Source organism: Elgaria multicarinata, chromosome 1 (genome assembly GCF_023053635.1).
Source record: "Elgaria multicarinata webbii isolate HBS135686 ecotype San Diego chromosome 1, rElgMul1.1.pri, whole genome shotgun sequence".
In the NCBI taxonomy this organism is placed as follows: Eukaryota; Metazoa; Chordata; class Lepidosauria; order Squamata; family Anguidae; genus Elgaria; species Elgaria multicarinata.
The window spans coordinates 87,899,622-87,919,176 of NC_086171.1; the positions used below are offsets into that span (position 1 = coordinate 87,899,622).

Sequence of the window (19,555 nt, forward strand, 5' to 3'; positions counted from 1 at the left end):
TTCCCTCAACGTTCTAAACAACTGTATACCTACTCTTGGGCCACCTGGTATGTTCACTCAATGGCTGTTTCCTATGCTATCAGTCACTATTGTTTTGAAAAGAAATAAATATTACAATTTAATCTACATGCAAATCATTGGTTGGTTTTATTATGGGTGTTACTCCACACTTTCTGAGGTGTTACCTCTCCTTTCCTCACCGATACACCACCCTTTCTTCCTGTGGCGCTCCACACACACACAAATTAATTCCAATTCTTGCAGGCACACCTATTCAAACAGCACAATACATCTTGTGACACCGTAATAACTCACTCTAAAATGAATATTAAAGAGCTAATGCAAGGGCTGCAATCAGCTGAGTGGTACATCCTTTCTTGGAAATAAATTGGTATTTGTTTATTTACTCTCATGGTACAGTTAGTCACCGAACTAAAACTCCATTGACTATACGTGTTACTGCAGAAAGTAACTTGTATTAGGTAAGAGCAATTTAGCAGAGAAGAAAAACGCAGTACAGAAAGAAAACTACGTCCTTTCTAAATTATGTTTTGAAAGTAACTCCTTCTCAAAGGATACGATTGGACAAATCTAACAGTAGATGAACGACAGCAGTCCAAGGACATATCAAAATTACAGGGTAAAATTGGTTTAACAGTCATCCCATCTCCTCAGGGAACACCAAGAGACTGTAATTCTTTGCAGGGGTTAATAATTCCCAGGGAATTATTAGCAACTACACCAAACTATGATTTTTAGTATTCTTTTTGAGAAGCCATGATAATTAGATGACTACTACCAATATATACTCATAGAATAGATTTCTACTGGGTCTAAACTATCGCAAGACTTCATTTCAAAATTTGTTTAATCCAAGGCAGTCACAATGTACCCATTTCTAACAAACACTCAAAATGCTGATTTAAACTTTCTAACTGCCTTGGACTGAACAAATGTATATAAATGAGATTTTTGGCTATTTTGATGCACATCACAAAATGTCTGAGTGGATATTAGATGCATAAATCATAATCTTTTGAGGGGGGAAGAGGTATGAAATAAATCAATAACAAAGGAGGACATTGTCTTTCATACAGTTGTTTCCCTTAGTTTTTAATGAACAGTTGTTACATTTATTTATTTATTACATTTATATCCCAGCTTTTTTCGTTCAAGGAACCCAAGGCGGCATACACAATCCTCATCCTTCTCTCCATTTTATCCTCACAACAACAACCCTGTGAGGTAGGGTGGGCTGAGAGTCTGTGACTGGACCAAAGTCACCCAGTGGGTTTCCATGGCCAACTGGGGACTTTAACCCTGATCTCCTGACTCCCAGTCCAACACTACACCACACTGGCTCTCACTAGTCCCTTTGCTCTTGATTATTTATTGCATTGTTTTTATCATAGATGGTAGTGGCTATGGCCACTGTGTATACTACCAGCTATTTTCCTGGCCAAAACAAGTGCAAAACAAGTTGTCTGATCTGCTTTATGAACACCCTACTTTAAAGCTACTCCATAGCTTTTCAGACAAGAGAATAACTTTAGGTCAGTTCACTTGCATATGATACAGGGTAAAAAGTTCTTGAATCTTGAAAGTAACCTGCTTCTGAAATAATCATCCTTAGAATACCTATACTAACATGAACATATTATGTAGAACAGGTTTGTCTTAATTGTGAGCTGTAGAATTAGACATGTGACTGTGACACCCTGCCCCCCTGTGTCGTCTCAACTTCACCTGAGATACCCACAAGCTACCTGACGGGACTGTCCATGCCACTAGCACCCAGGACCACTCAATCCCCCGCCCCCCGGTGCTAATGATGTGTTTGAGGGTTTAGGCCTACTGCTGCTGCTGCTGTCTCGCCTTTATTCTTCAGGCTCCACAGCCCAGCAACCTAGCCCTCAGTCTCCAATTCCGCTGCCACCATTAATTGTTTTCTCCTCAGACACTTCCACAGACCACACCAGTTGTTTGTAAATATAATTGGAATTTATTAACTCAATTAAATGCATGCATAATCTTAATGGTTTCCTCAGTCCAAATGTGTATGGTTACAAGGTTCAAAGTGTATTGGTTTCAGTCACTTCTTTATTACAAGGTTCCACTATAGAGTCTTAAAATCTTCTACTTCTCTTTACCTCACAGAATTCTAACCTATACACTTTATCTCTCACTCTCTTCAGACACTCAAGCTCCCATATTCTACTGACTCATCTACCCCTCCTCTCACTCACTTTATACATTTCTCTAGTTCCTCCCACTTTTATTCAGCCAATCTTCACTCCCCCTCAACCATCCAATCAACATGCAGGCATTCAACCCCCCTCTACTAATTGTAAGTACCGTATTTCTTCGATTGTAAGACGCTATCGATTGTAAGACGCACACTAATTTCAGTACCACCAACAGAAAAAAAAAAACCTAAGACACACCCGAGACGCACCCCATTTTTAGAGATTTTTTTGGGGGGGGGAGTGCATCTTAGAATTGAAGAAATACGGTACCTTGATGCCTACTTATTTCCTGAACCTTATACATAATATTAACCAATAACTTTGTGTGTGTGTGTGTGTGTGTGTGTGTGTGTACACACACACACACACACACACACACACACACACACACACACACACACACATTTATAACATATAAGGCAGCTGAACATCACAGTGACCAAGGCCATGCCTCCTTGGGGGCTGGTCATGCCAGGATAGGCCCACTTTGGGGGCTGGGTATGTTGAGGGCATGCCTCCCAAAATATTGTCCTCCTTTTTGGTTTCCAAAATATGTTCACCCTATTTCAGAGGATGAAGTGTTTTTTCACAGAGACTGCATGTGACCAGTGCCAATTTATTAAGTATGTTTCCATCTACCCCTTTCTCCAAGGAGTTGGCTGACTGGAGGCTTTGACTGGCATCAGTTTCAGACAGTCACAACTCAGAGATGGCTGTAGCTTAGCTCTGAGAGGCTGGCGTGCCACACAGAACCTTTTAAGAGTGTCTCAGAGTCCAGTGTTGGTTCAGGCAGAGGTGGCTGGTGGCAGAGTTTTTTAAAAAACAAGAGCCACCAGATGCAACCAAGCTATAAATTGGCACCCTACCCCCGGCCACAGGATACAAGTACACAGCCTGGCTGGACCATTGGAAGACTTTTCCAGAGAGAGAGGGGAGGACTGTTTGAGGCTGGAGGCTGTAGACGTTAGCTGGCTGACATAAGGCAGAAAGAGGCTGAAGGCAACCCAGATGCACCTGTAGTTTGGCCCTGTGAGGCTGGCTTGCCACCCAGAGTAAATCAGAGTCAAGCAGTTGCGTGGGAGCAGAGGAGGTGGAGGTGGCTGGTGGTGGAGGTTTTTAAATTAAGAGTCACTGGACACGACCAAGCAATAAGCAATACACTGGGCCACAAGTGCGCAGCCCAGCTGGACCACTGGGAAGCTTTGGCCAAGAGAGAGGGGGGGGGAAGGAGGGAGAGAGATTGTTTGAGGCTGGAGGCTTTGGTTTGGCTGCAATGACTTAGAGAGAGACAACAAAGGCTGCACAGACAATCCAGAGATACCTGTTGTAACCTAGACCCACAGTGCTAACATGCAATGCAGAGCATTAGAAAGAGGGTCTCAGAGTCATGTGTTTGTGCAGGAAGTAGACAGGAGTTCAAAGTCTGGATGTCTGAAGTGGTGCCAGTGCACAAGCCTTGAGAAGCTGATGTATAAAAATGAGAAGTGTGAATGCAAGAAATAGTGTCCGCTGCCCACAACATCCACCCTAATGTTAGAGTAGAGAAACTTGGGACCGTCATACACAAGTTTTAAAAAGAGAAAGAAAGAAATTTAAAAATAAAAAAGCCAGCCAGCTAGCCAACTGGCAGAAAACCTCTTTGACAGCAGCAGCAGCTTGCAGCGGAGTGAGGATACAGTCAGAAAAGAAATTTGAGGGAAGGGGAGAATGTATCACATAAAAGAAAAATCTTCAAAGTACAGCAAAAGCTACAAAATTAGGAGTAAGTGCAGTTAATTTCAGATACATTGAATGTCTCACTTGTTCTTTATTTCGGTGATTTTAACATTAAGCGGTTATGTAGAACAGATTTGTCTTAATTGTGTGCTGTAAAATCAGATCATAGAATCATAGAATAGCAGAGTTGGAAGGGGCCTACAAGGCCATCTAGTCCAACCCCCTGCTCAATGCAGAAATCCACCCAAAAGCATCCCTGACAGATGGTTGTCCAGCCTCTTGAAGGCCTCTAGTGTGGGAGGGCCCACAACTTCACCAGGCAACTGATTCCATTGTCATACTGCTCTAACAGTCAGGAAGTTTTTCCTGATGTCCAGCCGGAATCTGGCTTCCTTTAACTTGAGCCTGTTATTCCATGTCCTGCACTCTGGGAGCATCGAGAAGAGATCCTGGCCCTCCTCTGTGTGACAACCTTTTAAGTATTTGAAGAGTGCTATCATGTCTCCCCTCAATCTTCTCTTCTCCAGGCGAAACATGCCCAGTTCTTTCAGTCTCTCTTCATAGGGCTTTGCTTCCAGACCCCTGATCATCATATGTGACCAAGGCTATGTTCGGGTGGGCATGCCATGCCACCTTGGTGCTGGACATGTTGGTGGGCACGTCCCGTTGGGGCCGACCATGTTGTTCTCCTTTTTGTTTTCCAAAATATGGTCACCCTACTGGAGACAGACCAGTAGCAGTGAAATGGTTGTAACAAGGGACTCATGTGGTCTCTGAAAACAGCCCTGGTCAACAGTCTGGGTGCAAAACTCTGGATGAGTTGAAGTTTCTGAACAGTAGTCCAAACAGGATGTAACTAAGGTATGTGTGACCACGGCCAGATTAGACATCTCTTAGAATGGGTGCAGTTTGCACACTAGCCTCATCCCTTTTTGTCCTCTCTTTTTGATGATGCATTTCCTCTTCTTTGGCAAAGTGTAAGGAGCTGCTCTAACCTTTGCCCTCCCCCTATCAAAAATGGCAACTATGTTTAAACTGATATTTACGGAGCATTTACCTAAGCATGTTACTATCAAAACCCTTAATAGCCATAGCGGACGGCCGGATCTACACTACTGCTTTAAAGCGCTTTATAACAGTTTTGAAAATGGTATGTGGAGTGTGTCCTGGGGCCCAACAGTTGTCAAAACTGTTATAAAGTGCTTTAAAGCAGTAGTGCAGATCCTGCCTAGGTTAATGCCAATGAAATGTGCCGCTTTCCAAATTAAAGTTAATGCAACTGAGACTATGTCCCCTGAGGGTGACATAAAAATGACGTCTTGAATATGGCGATTAAGGGCTTATGGAAAGTGTTATGCCACTGCCCCCTGGGCTGGAGCTTTGAAAAGAAGAAGGTGAGAAAGCAAAGCATCTTCCTCTGCATGGCAGCGAGGGAAATGATACTGCTACTGAAAAGAACTCCAGAGTTCATAAACATCTGAGATCAAGATTTATTTTAAATATATTGTTGCAAATATAATATCCAGTTTCATAAACCAGGAGGGAATATACACACAGCTACATCCTCAATTCCTTAAGGATATGCCATGACAATGAATAAAAGGATTGGTTTACAAATCACACAAAGGCAAAGCTGTGGTTGTCACAAGAGACTATTTGAGAAGACCCGAAGAATCCTAGCTTCCTGGAGAGCACCATCAGATTTGGGGTGGGTGGGGAATCATGTTTCCTTATCATCACTCCCCCCCCCACTTCTGTCCCACAATACTTCCTTTTTCTTCACACAGGGGAAGAAAGATGAAGTAAACAAAGACCACATGGCCCATTCAGTGGTTATTTTTTATAACGCTGCTTTTCCTGCACACATCAGGAAATGATGGCACATCCTGTTTCCAAAAATAATAATAATCAGATTTAAAGGGGTCTATTTTGTGATGGAAAGAAGGCAAGAAGGAGCGGGAGATGCATGGGAGGAGGATGACATTGCCAAAAGGACCCACGAACATCAGTAAGTGGGGCGTAACGAATGAGCATGCAATAAAACGCTCGTCCGATGATGCTCCAAGTGTATATAATACAGATACTTATACACATGTGTTTGCTACCTTCATAAATTACATTTTTATATTGATTAAACTAATAAAAAAAAGGACTCAAATACATTTGGACTAATAATGGACTATCCCCATGCTGCACCAGTGGCAGCTTTAGGAACTCTTAGAAATATTCTCTCTGGGAAATGAAAACATCTTTTTTGAATTATTGCACAAACTGAAAGGATTAGGTACCTCTCAGCAATACTTTACACAGAACAAAGGACACGATGAATTGATTTGTCTCATAAAGTTTGAACCAAAAGTAAGTGTTGTGTAGCACTTTAGAGTGTGAGCTCTTTACTCTCCAATTCAAATATCACCTATGTCAGGGGCGTAGACTTCTCAATTTTTTCGGGGGGGGGCATGGGGCGAAACATGGAAAAGGGGGTAGGCTTATTTGTTTACACTTATGTATATATTTCTATTTCTGGAAACCATCTTTCATCAACAATGGATCCTAGAGTGTTTAAAGCCACATACTGAAATAACAAGTACTCAACAAAAATATTACATTTTAATTACAATATTATGATAGTTTACACACTACCCCACCATCCATAGACCTACACAATATATTAAACTCCCCCCCTCGACCCAGTGCAATAATCTCACATACCCTCAAGACCCTATTCCTGTGTTTAGTCTGAAAATGTCTGACATGTAATATGCTTTCGACTCATTAGTCAAGACGTACTGCATTAATTTAAGGAGATTCTTTATAATTAAGTAAGTCCAAGTGATCTCTCTGGAAATTTCTTCTAAGTAAATATGCATAAGGGTAAGTAGCTGAACGTGTTTAATTAGTAGCTGGATCATGCCATTATGTGTATGTATATATTGTTCAGATATCTTTAAAAGGCAACCCACCCACCCCACAAACACACTGTAATTCATAAATGGGCAACCTTTTGTCCCACAAGGCCTGAGGGGGTAGGAGGAAATGAATCTGGGAAAGGCTGAACCTGACACAAAAGGAGAGTGGCTTTTGACTTGCAAAGAGGTCTGCTGGGCAGCTAAGGAGGAAGCAGGGTTTGCTTGGAGGTAATTTAGACTGACTCCCCACCCACCCCAAACACATAACAACACAGACAACTGGAGACTGACTGAGCAATCTGCCAGCCAGGCTGTGAGCTTACTGATGTTACCTGGTTGGGCATTGCCCCCTTTGGGAATTGTAGAGGGGGCTTGGGACTCCTCCCCCCCTCTGTAGTTTACACCCCTGATCTATGTTGTCAACTTGTTAAGTGGTCTTAGGGTCAAATCAGGTCTGACAGTGGAAACCATATTTATTTATGTATATAGCACCATCAATGTACATGGTGCTGTACATAGAAAATAATAAAACAGCAACACCCTGCCACATAGGCTTACATTCTAATAAAATCATAATAAAATAATAAGAGAGCAAAAAGAACGCACCAAATAGGCACAGGGGACAATAAAACTAACAGTGTAAAAGTAAGAACAGAGTCAAGTTCTAAAAGCTGTAGGGAAAAAAAAGTTTTCAATTGAGCTTTAAAAACAGTAATTGAACTCGTGTTCCGCAAATGCTCTGGAAGAGAGTTCCAGGCGTAAGGGGCAGCGATAGAAAAAGGACGAAGCCGAGCAAGAGAAGTAGAGACCCTTGGGCGGGTAAGAAACATGGCGTTCAATGAGCGAAGCACACGAGCGGGGCAATAATGTGAGATGAGAGAAGAAAGTTAGGAAGGAGGTAGACTGTGACAAGCTTTGAAAGTCAACAGGAGAAGCTTTTATTGGATTCTGAGGAGAATTGGAAGCCAATGAAGAGATTTCAGAAGTGGAGTAACATGGTCAGAGCAATAATACTTTTGTAAACTGCCCAGAAAGCTTTGGCTATGGGGCGGTATAATAATAATAACAACAATAATAATAATAATAGCCAAGAAGATGATCTTAGCAGCAGAGTGATGAATAGAAACCAACGAACTGATGTGAGAAGAAGGAAGGCCAGTCAGAAGAAGGTTACAATAGTCCAGCCGAGAAATAACCAATGCATGAACAAGAGTTTCTTTATGCATCTGCTCTGCACATATTAACTAGGAGTCAGATATTTACACTGAAGAGGGTGCATGGGGGGAGGAGAGCTGAAACCTGCCCCTGCCCTCTTTACTTCCCTGTGCCCCATTGCCCATGGCACTTCTTCTCCCAATCTGGATCCAGTAGCGTAAGCAAGCAACACTAGAATAAAATGTGCCTGAAGCAATGGGCCGTGAGGAGATTAAGGAAGCTCCTTTTACGCACGTATCACTTCATATATGAACAGAGTAGATCTGTATCATGGACTGGTAACGCCCTGTTCCACAAGTAGAAAAGAAAACAGAAAAAATAGGGTGCTCATATTCTTTGTTGCCCTTCCATCTTTGTGTCCTTTTCATCTGCCATTTTTGCTTTAGGTTTTTCTCTCATAAAATCACTCTCCCCAACTAAGTTTTGATTTCCCCATGTAAAACTATTTTCTCTCTCTTCCTCTGACCCTTTGTTGCTTTACATCTCCTGGCTTTTTGAGCAAACTTCTGGACTTCTACATTCTAGCTAAATGTTTGACCTTTAAACCACTAACGATTCTGGCTGAAATGGACTAGCACAGACACATAAATTTTAACCCCATAATATCCAAAATCAAACCAAAATGGAAGGCAGTTCTGTTTCTTTGCATGTAAATAAAAAATGTGACTACCACCATGACAGCTAGGGAGAAAGAGGGTTCCCATGATCACAGATAGCAAATAAGCCCTGGTGGCTTATTTTTCATCCCCACACGCTAGTTGAGAGCTGCACAATTACCTTTGCCAGATGAGGGTTGGCATGATGTCCAAACCCAGTGAGGTGGATGGCTGATTATTTTAGAAACCACCCATAACCCATGGCGTATTCTAGGATATCAGGGTGGTGTGCACCCTGCGATGGTAATTACATGGCTTATTTCTCTCTGTGATCATGCAAACCCACCCACTGATTAACCCAAAAGGCACAGCAACAGTCTTTACAAATTACCGTTGAAAAGTGCATCATCCCTGTAGTTTGTGCAGTAAGTAAAATCAAGATGCTTTGTTTCCCAGACAAAATATTTCCCAAAGTTCCCAAAACTGCCAGTTGTACAACGTGAGGACATCATAGTCCTCCTAAGATTCTGCTACCATAGGGTCATACAAAAGGGAGAATGCCAGGAAATGATCTTCATTTATATAGGGATGATCGGTCAATCATGCATTCTACTACACAGTTTACCACACACCTGATAAATTCTCCTTACCTCATGAAAGGATTTCAGAGAGCCCATACAGATGACTAAACTATCCTGTATACTTTGGTCATCTGTACCATCCTGCAAAACGATATGGAGAATTGTACTATGCATCAAATGAAATATGTGATAAAATGTTCACCTGTAACCTGCCAGACTACCAACTTTAACAACTGGTTACACACACACTATGGTAATTCCACTCCCTGTTTGTTTTACCGGAGGGGAGGGGGAAAATTGCCATGTCTTTCAACTGTGTTTTTACATACCTCACTCTGACAAGCCGTGAGCCTCTATATTTATGCCTTAAAATGGAATTGTGAAATGTCTCATACATCTGTTGGAAGAAAAGAAAAGTCTTTTTTAGCAAGAAAACTTGGGATCAACCAAGGAACATTTGCTTATACTAAGGGCATGTCTACACCAGGGGGGTGGAGGGGAAGGATCACGCAATCCTCCCCCTCAGTCTTCATGTGGCACGCGATGTTGTGGCTGCCATTTTTGTTTTTTAATTGAAGACGAGCACAGGAGTGCTCCTTCAAAAAGGTAATTAAAAACAACAACCTCACACTACCCCCTCACCTTTGAACTCCATGCCCCATGCCTGATTCCCGGCTCCTTGCTTTTACTCGCAAGGAGCCAGGAAGAAACCGGGATGGCTGCCCACACGTCCCGCGGTCTCGGGACGATCCTGAGACCACAGGAAAAGCCAGGATTAAAGCCATCCCGGGGAAAAGAAGGGATCATCTCTCCCTGCCAAGAGGCAGCTGGGCAACCCTCTGTCCGGGATGCTTTAGGGTGGATTCCTGCATTGAGCAGGAGGTTGGACTCGATGGCCTTGTAGACCCCTTCCAACTCTGCTATTCTATGATTCTATGCCCTCAGGATCCCCTGTGCATCATATGGACACACAGGGATGATCCCAGGGCGATCCCCGGGATATCGTCAGGTCTAGACATGCCCAGAGTCTATAATAATGATGGGTTATTCCAACGTGGCATGAATTTTACTTGTAAATATCCCTGAGAATATACACTTTGCCTACTGTCAGTCCCTAGCTGCCCCTGGCTCCTATCATGCTGCAGTGGTGCAAAGCAGAAACTTGAAATAGCTGCCAAACTCGTCTCCATTTGTCTGCAAGAATCCCTAACTCTATTACAGTAAAATTAAAAAGGCCACATTCCTCATGTAAAGACGATGATGTTAACTTCCTTGCTTTGCAGCAGTCTCAATGGCTTCAGTGGCATATGTGGTTTTAATTGCTTATTTAAATCAGCCACTGGACTAAAGGCTATCCATCTCAGAAACAACTGGCTCAAATCTTTTAGAAATGTTCTACTACTTCCTAAGTATGCATATTCATTCATAACAACCTGTCATTCAGCAGCAACCAGACCTCCGGAAAAATAACATTAGCCCTACTTAAGAGATGGGGCCAATTCCCTGATTTCAGCATTAAATATAATAAAAACCTTGGCCTCACTCCACGTTGCAGGTCATCTGCAACACCGACAAGGTTTGAATTTGCTATTTGGTGTTGCGTGTCTGTAGGGGGAAGGGCTTACTTTAGTGAAAACATGTTTTTACCCTACCTCTATTGCAATGAGTGGGACAGCTGAAAAACCATCCACACATAAGGTGACTTTGACAGATGCTGTTTAAATGTATTGGGATGAAATCCTATGCATGTTTAGGCCAAAAAAAGTCCTACAGCTCCCAGCGTTTCCCCAGCCAACCATGCTGGATGAGGAACGCTGAGAGTTGTAGGACTTCTTTTTTCTGTCTAAACATGCATAGGATTGTGCCTTTAGTTACTTATCATGTTTAGAAAAGCTTAGCACAGAACCTTTTCTGTCCATTTCATGTGACAAAGGAGCACAGAGGGTGAAAAAGGTATATTTTGCCAGTTTCAAAATAGACAAATTACTCACTTTCCTTAACATCACCACAAACAGTATCAAGGGTCAATAGTAACCCACAGGTTTACAAACTGGTTTTGTTTTGTTTTAAAAATCCCAATTAGAATTTCCCTTGTGACCCACTAAATCTGTTTTATTCCATCACAGACATCATTTTGCACAATGCGTACTAATTCAGCTTTTGGAATCATTTTGGCCCCAACTACGAGACCTTCTCACAGTATTTTGTATAACATAAGAATATTACAACAATTAGTGCCATTCAATAGAAAATGCCTGATAATGCAGTCTATGCCATCCAAACCCACAAAGTATGGCATAAAATGATTTATGGCACAATATATTTTCTTAATTCTTCTAAAAAGTATAGGGTCAGCTAGACCCCCACATTTTTGAACTTTTTATTCTGTAGTATTGTAAACCTAGATGACATAAGTGTAACAATTTTGTTGTACTGGAACAGGAAAGGACTCAATCATAGAATCATAGAATAGCAGAGTTGGAAGGGGCCTACAAGGCCATCGAGTCCAACCCTCTGCTCAATGCAGGAATCCACCCTAAAGCATCCCGGACAGATGGTTGTCCAGCTGCCTCTTGAATGGTTTTAGTGTGGGAGAGCCCACCACCTCACTAGGTAACTGATTCCATTGTCGTACTGCTCTAACAGTCAGGAAGTTTTTCCTGATGTCCAGCCGGAATCTGGCTTCCTTTAACTTGAGCCTATTATTCCGTGTCCTGCACTCTGGGAGCATCGAGAAGAGATCCTGGCCCTCCTCAACCTTTTCTCACCTTTTCTTTAGTTGCCAACATCCATCATGTATTTTATCGGCACCTTCAATAGATACAGTCAATCTTTCTAGCAATGGAGGGTTAAAAAAAATAAAATGAAACATATCCATGTTGTAGACATCTTTGAAGACCTTTTTATTCTCCCAGCATTTTAACAGTCTATAAATAAATTTTAACTTGGTGTTTTAAATTTGTAATTTTGCATTGCTGCTGTTTTTATCTGGTTGAGTTTTTATATTGTATTTTATATTATGGTTTTATACTGTTGTTTTATACTTTGAATGTTTTTAATTTTTGTGAACCGCCCAGAGAGCTCCGGCTATAGGGCGATATAGAAATGCAATAAATAAATAAATAAATAAATAAATCTTGTTCTTAAGTGGCAAAGGTCGCCTTTGACATTAAGTTACCATGACTAAAGCAAACTATTTAGTCTACCAGAATTGCAAAACAAGTTGCAAAACGCTTGGAACTTTTTTTATAGCTGAAATACATCCTTATGTCCAATAAGAAACTGGGGGTCTTTTCTGTTCAGTTATATAATTTTTAATGACTTTTAAAAATTCATTCCCTGTCTTTCCTTTGGAGAAGTTTGGGACAGCATACATGGAGGTTTATCCCATTTTGTGATACAAAGCTTGTATTATCATGATGTGGTTAAAACAAAAATTAGTATTAAGGGAAGACTAATAGTACAGTTCTAGATATGTTTACTCAGAAGTGAGTTCCACTGTGTTCAGTGAAATGTATATCCAGGAAACAGTGTTTCGGATATATGATTAATGTCAACTCTGCTCTTTCTAAAATGTGAGGTATTTTGACAAAGATTCAGTTTCCTTCTCCCATTAAAAACATCCTGGCAATCCTGCTTTTAATTGTCTATGAAAAAGAGATAATAGTGCCTCCCTACTCCCAGGGTGCTGCAAGACTACAAATGGTGAGGCAATGGGCGCATGCATTGATCCACACAAGAGAATAAGGCAAAACAGTTTCTGGTACAGAAAGTTTTGATGTCGTCATGGTTGTTTTAATGGCAACTGGAGAAGCAGCTCAGGACTTTGGAATGTTAGATGGAGACATAACTTGCATGTAAGCAGAGATAAATTGCTGATGAAGTAAGCCCATGTGTACTTACCACATACCACAACACTTCATCATATGGCTTCATCTTAATTTGCACAGTGTTCTATCCATATATGTAGATGAACCAAGGTTGTTACATGTATTTCCTGTTACATAGTGGCAAGGAGAGCCATACATGTCCTCACTGAACCACATCACTGCTTTTGAAAAAGAGCTGCAAAATACTTTTTTAAAAAAATTCCACAATAATTATAGGCTTTGGCCTTAGCTAGACCTAAGGTTTATCCTGGGATTGTCCCAGGGTCATCTCTGTTCAAGTACACACAGGATATCCCGGGAGCAGGTAGGGACGACCCCGGGACGATCCCGGGATAAACCTTAGGTCTAACTAAGGCCTTTATTTATTTTATTTTTAAATATATACCCCACTTTTCTTTATAAAATAGACTCATGGGGCGTGTCTACACCATGCCTATGTCCTGGGGTAGTCCTTAGATTGTCCCTGTGCATCCACATGACACACAGGCAGGGCTACCATAGAGGCCACTCAGGCGGTCGCCTAGAGCGCCAAGTTAAGAGGGGCGCGGGCACAATGCAGCACTCACGCATGTTGGCTGTGAGCCGGCCTGGCCCAAGTATTTAGCTGGGCCTGGGTGGGCGAGATGGCGCCCCGCGCCTGCCCAGCCAAAGCGAAGCCAGGGACACTGGGGTGGGGGTGGGGCGGCTCCACGTTCGGACTTCCGGAACGTGCCCGGAATAGAGAGAGAGAGAGAGAATGTATGGGTGAATGGGGTGCATGCATGGGGTCTTTGAGTGAATGCATGTTTTCACGCGTGTGTTTGTTTGGAGTGAGTGATGCTGCGTGTGTATGCGCGCGCGTGTGAGTTGGGGGGATGATTTGGGGTGATATTCCTATTAAATAATGCATTTTAGATCCATAGACGTTCCTTTCCAATTTGTTTGCTATAATTGGCATGACGTATTTCTTACACTTTAAAATAAATTTAGCAGTTTCAAGTTTTGTGCTTCTTATTTTTTCCAGGAAACAGATGTTCTTAAAAATCAAAGTTGGCATTTTTTTTTTGGGTGGTGGTGGTGAAAGTAGCTCACTTTGCCTAGGGCGCAAAATAGTCTGGCACCAGCCTTGCACACAGGGGGATCCTGCGGGCAACCTGGGACTAGCGAGGACTTACCCCGGGATATCAGGAAGATGTGTGAGATCCCAGTGTTATTAAAGTTGACCCATGTTGTTGTGAGAGAGATACATTTCACCTTCTCAAAAAGAAGGTGAACAACCACCTCTTCTTATAGCATGCTCTTAGAATCATAGAATGATAGAATAGTAAGAGTTGGAAGGGGGCTATAAAGCCATCGAGTCCAACCCCCTGCTCCATGCAGGAATCCACCCTAAAGCATCCCTGACTGGTGGTTGTCCAGCTGCCTCTTGAAGGCCTCTAGAGTGGGAGAGCCCACAACCTCCCTAGGTAACTGGTTCCATTGTCGTACTGCTCTAACAGTCAGGAAGTTTTTCCTTCTTATAGCATTTCATATTCATGTGTGAATGAATCATTATTCAACTGTGTGTTCATGCTAAATTTAAGCACTTAATCACAACTGCAAAATGATAAGAACAGTAATAGTAGATGGGAAGAAGCAAACGAGAAGAATGGAACTTTGGCAAGCAGTAAACCTAAGCAGAGGAGTGAAAAGTTCCCGTGTTTGTTTCCAAGAAGTCCAGTGGAGAAGACCCTCTATTTTCAGGGGGTTGGATGCAGACCTAAGGCATGCCTATACCAGTCTTTATCCCAGGGATTCCCCTGGATCATCCCTGTGCATCCACAGGACGCACAAGGGATCCTGGGAGCAGGTAGGGACGATCCCTCCATGTCCCAGGATATCTGAAGACTTTCCCCCCAGGTTTTTCCGCAGTCCTGGGACTATCCCAAGGGCCGCGGGTGCTGTGGGTACCCATCCTGGCTTCTTCCCTTCTCCCCATGAATAGTGGGGGTCAGCAGAGGGAAGGAGCTGGGATGGGGTGAGTCCAGGGACATCGGGGAGGGGTGGGGAGTGTGGTTAGGGCTTTTTTTTTAACTTACCATTTCACTGGAGCGCAAGTGCGCTCCAGCTCCTGCCTTTTAAAAAAAAAATAGTGGGCGCGACATCCTGCTTCCTCCTTGGACGTCACGCGCCACATGCGAACCCAGGGGGAGGATCTCACGTACCGCGAGATCATCCCCGCTCCTTCCCTAGGTGTAGACATGCCCTTAGGCTGCAATCTTATACACACTGATCTGGAAGTAATTGTAATTGAGCTCACTAGGGCTTATTTTTTTTAGTACAAACACACAGGATGGTGCTACAAATTAGTTATGCTTAGGTCAATGGCACTAAAGCATGACTAATTGAAAGCTTCATCACATCTAGTCAAATGCGCAGCTCCTGTCGCTTCTTCTGTCGCCGCTCCCAAGTCACTTCCTGAAAACATGAAGGTTGCTGCTCTCTCTGGTAGGAAAGAGCAGCAACCGGACTTAGTGAGGGTGGGTTTTTTTGAAGCGCAACACAGGTCAGAAGGGGCAGAAGATGTGAGAGAGGCAGACAGCGTCATGTGAGGAATTCATGAGTGCTCAGTAACGAGTGTGCAGTAAAACTCTCATTGGATGGAGCTTTTCCCCACAAGGGATGGGGGAAGAGAAGAGGATGCCACGGAGCTCGCTCCTGGCCTACCTTCACTGACTGAGCTCACTCTTGAACATCCTGTCCCATGACTTTCTTTTCATTGCTCCCTTCCTTTATTCTTGTTTGCTTCCTCTCCTTCCTTGCTCCTGGTGTTATGCAAAGCTGTGGGCAGATCTATACTACTTTGGGGTTGCCCCTCAATTTGCATGTTTACAGTGAGGAATTTGCCTCAAGAGTAAGTTGGCCATGGAAGAAGGAGGCCAAGAGGAGAAAAACCAGTGCCTAGTCTTACTCAGCCTGGTACCTGTTTTATATCAATCACCGTAACTCATCTTGTTACAACACAACTGAGTGACAAATATGTGCCTCTGAGCATGCGCAGGTCCCTGTTCTTACATCCTCCAATATCTGGGATTATAGATAAAGAGTGCATAGGATTTGAGAGTGGTTTTCAACTCAAAAAAGAAGTTCTTGGGGGAGCCTAAATCATACCATACTTCTTTATTGCGATCCATAGATCCATGAAAAAACAAGAATCAAACATGAAACCTAAATCAATGTGAGGCAAGGATAAGCTCTTTGATCAATACCATATGCAGAATGCCTCTCTCTCTCTCCACAGTAACCAAACATATCTACCAATAATAATAATAATAATAATAATAATAATAATAATAATAATACATTATTATTTATCAGATTGATGCCCCACCTGGTTCTAGGTTGGAGGACCGGAGTTTGATCTTGCAAGCAGGTGGGGCTTTGACTAATTAAAATACTGGTTAATAGCCATTTCTCCTTCTCCCCCACCTTTCTCAATGCAGTGTTGAATACTAACTACACCCCCAGCTTAGACTGATGACAAAAGAATACAGGTGTGCAAGTTAAATCAACAAAGGGCTGGCATGGTTATAAAAAAATGATTGATAGTTATGCTATGTTAGTTAATTGCATGCTATGTTAAAAATGTTTAATATATATTAGTTTCGTCAAAAGCAAGTTTTCACATTTTAAATGTCTGGAATATGTACTCTTTGGGGGTGGGTGGGTCTCATAGCATTTAGATCTATAACCGGGGCCAGCCCTCCCCTGATGCAGGGTGAGTTCCATGACCCCTTGCTTCAGGCAGTGGAGCAGGAGATGTGACAAAATGTGCACTCCCCTTCTCACCAAGAAGTCCTGCAGCCACTGTGTGCCACCCACCTTCTCCCCTCCATTAAAGCGGCCACTGTCCTGCTTAAACTGCTAGTGCTGATGACACCACTTGCTCTGAGGATCTTTTCAGAGTAAGTGATGAGCCACGTTGGCTGAAAAAGTCACTGTCATGTCTCTTCAGAGATCTGGCCAGGCCCAAGTCATGGCTTGAGTGATCCTTCCTGAGAGCCAGGCATTGTGTGTGGATGGGTGGGTGAGGTTCCCTGGAGACCAACTATACTAGAGAGTGGCAATAGGGTAGACGATGGAGTGCCAAAAGTAGGCTAGGCTGGGCTGGGCAGGAGAGAAACAGATGCAGTGAGCATGTGTGTGGGGTGGGGTGGGGAGATAGATGGGGACGGGGAGATGGGCATGGGCAAAGGGAACATAGGAGATGGATGTAGCTGGAGAGCGGGTGGTGGGTGGTGGAAGAGAAATGGATGCAGCCAGTGGGAGGTGGACATGGCAGAAGACTGATGGGGAGAGGGGCACTGCAGTGGCAGGAGGAGGGAGATTGATGCAGTGGAGACAATGCGTGAACAGTGGTACGTGTTGCTCTCCCATCTCAGGCAATGGAAGACTTTCACCGGCATTGTCTATAACGCTTTATTTAAATTTCAAAATTAAGGAACCACTAGCAAAATGTGAGCTCCAGTTCTCCTGGAAGGGAAAGAACATTTCATGGACTGAATAACAAACAATTGGATGATTTGCTCCGGTACCACATTCATCTTTGGCCCTACCATTCTTCATTTCCTTCCCATTACTGAAAACATGAGCTCTTCTCAGACGCTACTTTTGAAAAGTAATTTGGAATGACACTCCCACATTATTATCATTCCTCCAACTGTTTAGAAACCTCTCTGTTATTTGAATGAAATATTATTACTGCCACTAATGATGCTGTGGTTTGTTTCTGTAGTGAAATATTGTTTAGACAGGTAATGTTACATTGCACAGATATTAGTCAAGGAGATTTCTCAAGTTTTGAGGCTATTTGAAGGGAATTTGTTTGCTTATTACTCACATTTTTTTACCTGATGAATCAAAATCTGTCTGTACCTAAGCAATCTAGCTTTGACTGTAAAACCAATGGTAACAGCCAAGATGCCTGATGCCAACTCTTATTATTTATTTATTTATTTATTACATTTCTATACCGCCCAATAGCCAGAACTCTTCCTTGCCCTCGAAGTCACATGACAGTGTAATGTCGACAAAATGGAAAATGGAAAATCTAAATAGCTGCCCAAACCAGTAAATCTTAATTAAAATGGAAATATATGCATCATTTTGTAATCATAACTACAATGAAAGGTATAGAGCTACAGAAATAGCATCTGATATTATCTTAGAACAACTTGTTACAACTTCTAGTCATGTTTATATCTGTTCTTTATATATTAAATAAGTCTACTGAAAATATAGTAAAGAGAGACAATGATTAATAGGGCTCCATGAAATTTTTAAAGCTGTTTATTTCCCTGAAATTTGATAGAATCTAAAACAGCAAAAGGAAAAACTAGAGCTATGAAAGGAATATACAAAAAATAGACAAACAAATGAAAGCTACACTTCAAGGACAAATAATTTAAACTGCTGTTTCTCAGCCTGACTCTTTAAACTCTGATCTCCTAATAGTTCTCACAACATAGATTCTGTGCGAAATTAAGATTAGTAGCTTGCCCTAAACATTTCAATAAAACTAGTTGTGTGGCTCTCCAAGGGCATATTTATGCTGGTAAGGAGTTGGCATCCGCCATCTTGGCTCCTACCCTTAGGGTCAAAGCTAAAATCTATTGTTTAGGTTCAAACAGATTTGGATCCAGAAGGTCAAAATAGGCTGGGCTGAAAACAACAGAATGAAATTTAATAGGGATAAATGCCAAGTTCTACATTTAGGAAATAGAAACCAAATGCACAGTTACAAGATGGGGGATACTTGGCTCAGCAATACTACAAACGAGAAGGATATCTTGGAATTGTTGTAGATCGCAAGCTGAATATGAGCCAACAGTGCGATATGGCTGCAAGAAAGGCAAATGCTATTTTAGGCTGCATTAATAGAAGTATAGCTTCCAAATCACGTGAGGTACTGGTTCCTCTCTATTCGGCCCTGGTTAGGCCTCATCTAGAGTATTGCGTCCAGTTCTGGGCTCCACAATTCAAGAAGGACGCAGACAAGTTGGAGCGTGTTCAGAGGAGGGCAACCAGGACAATCAGGGATCTGGAAACAAAGCCCTATGAAGAGAGACTGAAAGAACTGGGCATGTTTAGCCTGGAGAAGAGAAGATGGAGGGGAGACATGAGAGCACTCTTCAAATACTTCAAAGGTTGTCACACAGAGGACGGGCCAGGATCTCTTCTCGATCCTCCCAGAGTGCAGGACACGGAATAACAGGCTCAAGTTAAAGGAAGCATGATTCCAGCTGGACATCAGGAAAAAACCTCCTGACTGTTAGAGCAGTACGACAATGGAATCAGTGACCTAGGGAGGTGGTGGGATCTCCCACACTAGAGGCATTCAAGAGGCAGCTGGACAACCATCTGTCAGGGATGCTTTAGGGTGGA

General features: G+C 42.5%; 1 protein-coding gene across 1 annotated transcript in view; it reads right to left on the bottom strand.

Moving 5' to 3' along the window:
• Positions 1-19,555, bottom strand: part of LOC134398540 (transmembrane protease serine 11A-like) — a 68,828-nt gene that overhangs the window by 29,889 nt on the left and 19,384 nt on the right. Inside the window, exon 4 of the mRNA XM_063125876.1 lies at positions 9,593-9,660. Within this exon, the coding sequence (XP_062981946.1) occupies positions 9,593-9,660 (68 nt within the window). The remainder of the gene's footprint in view (positions 1-9,592; positions 9,661-19,555) is intronic.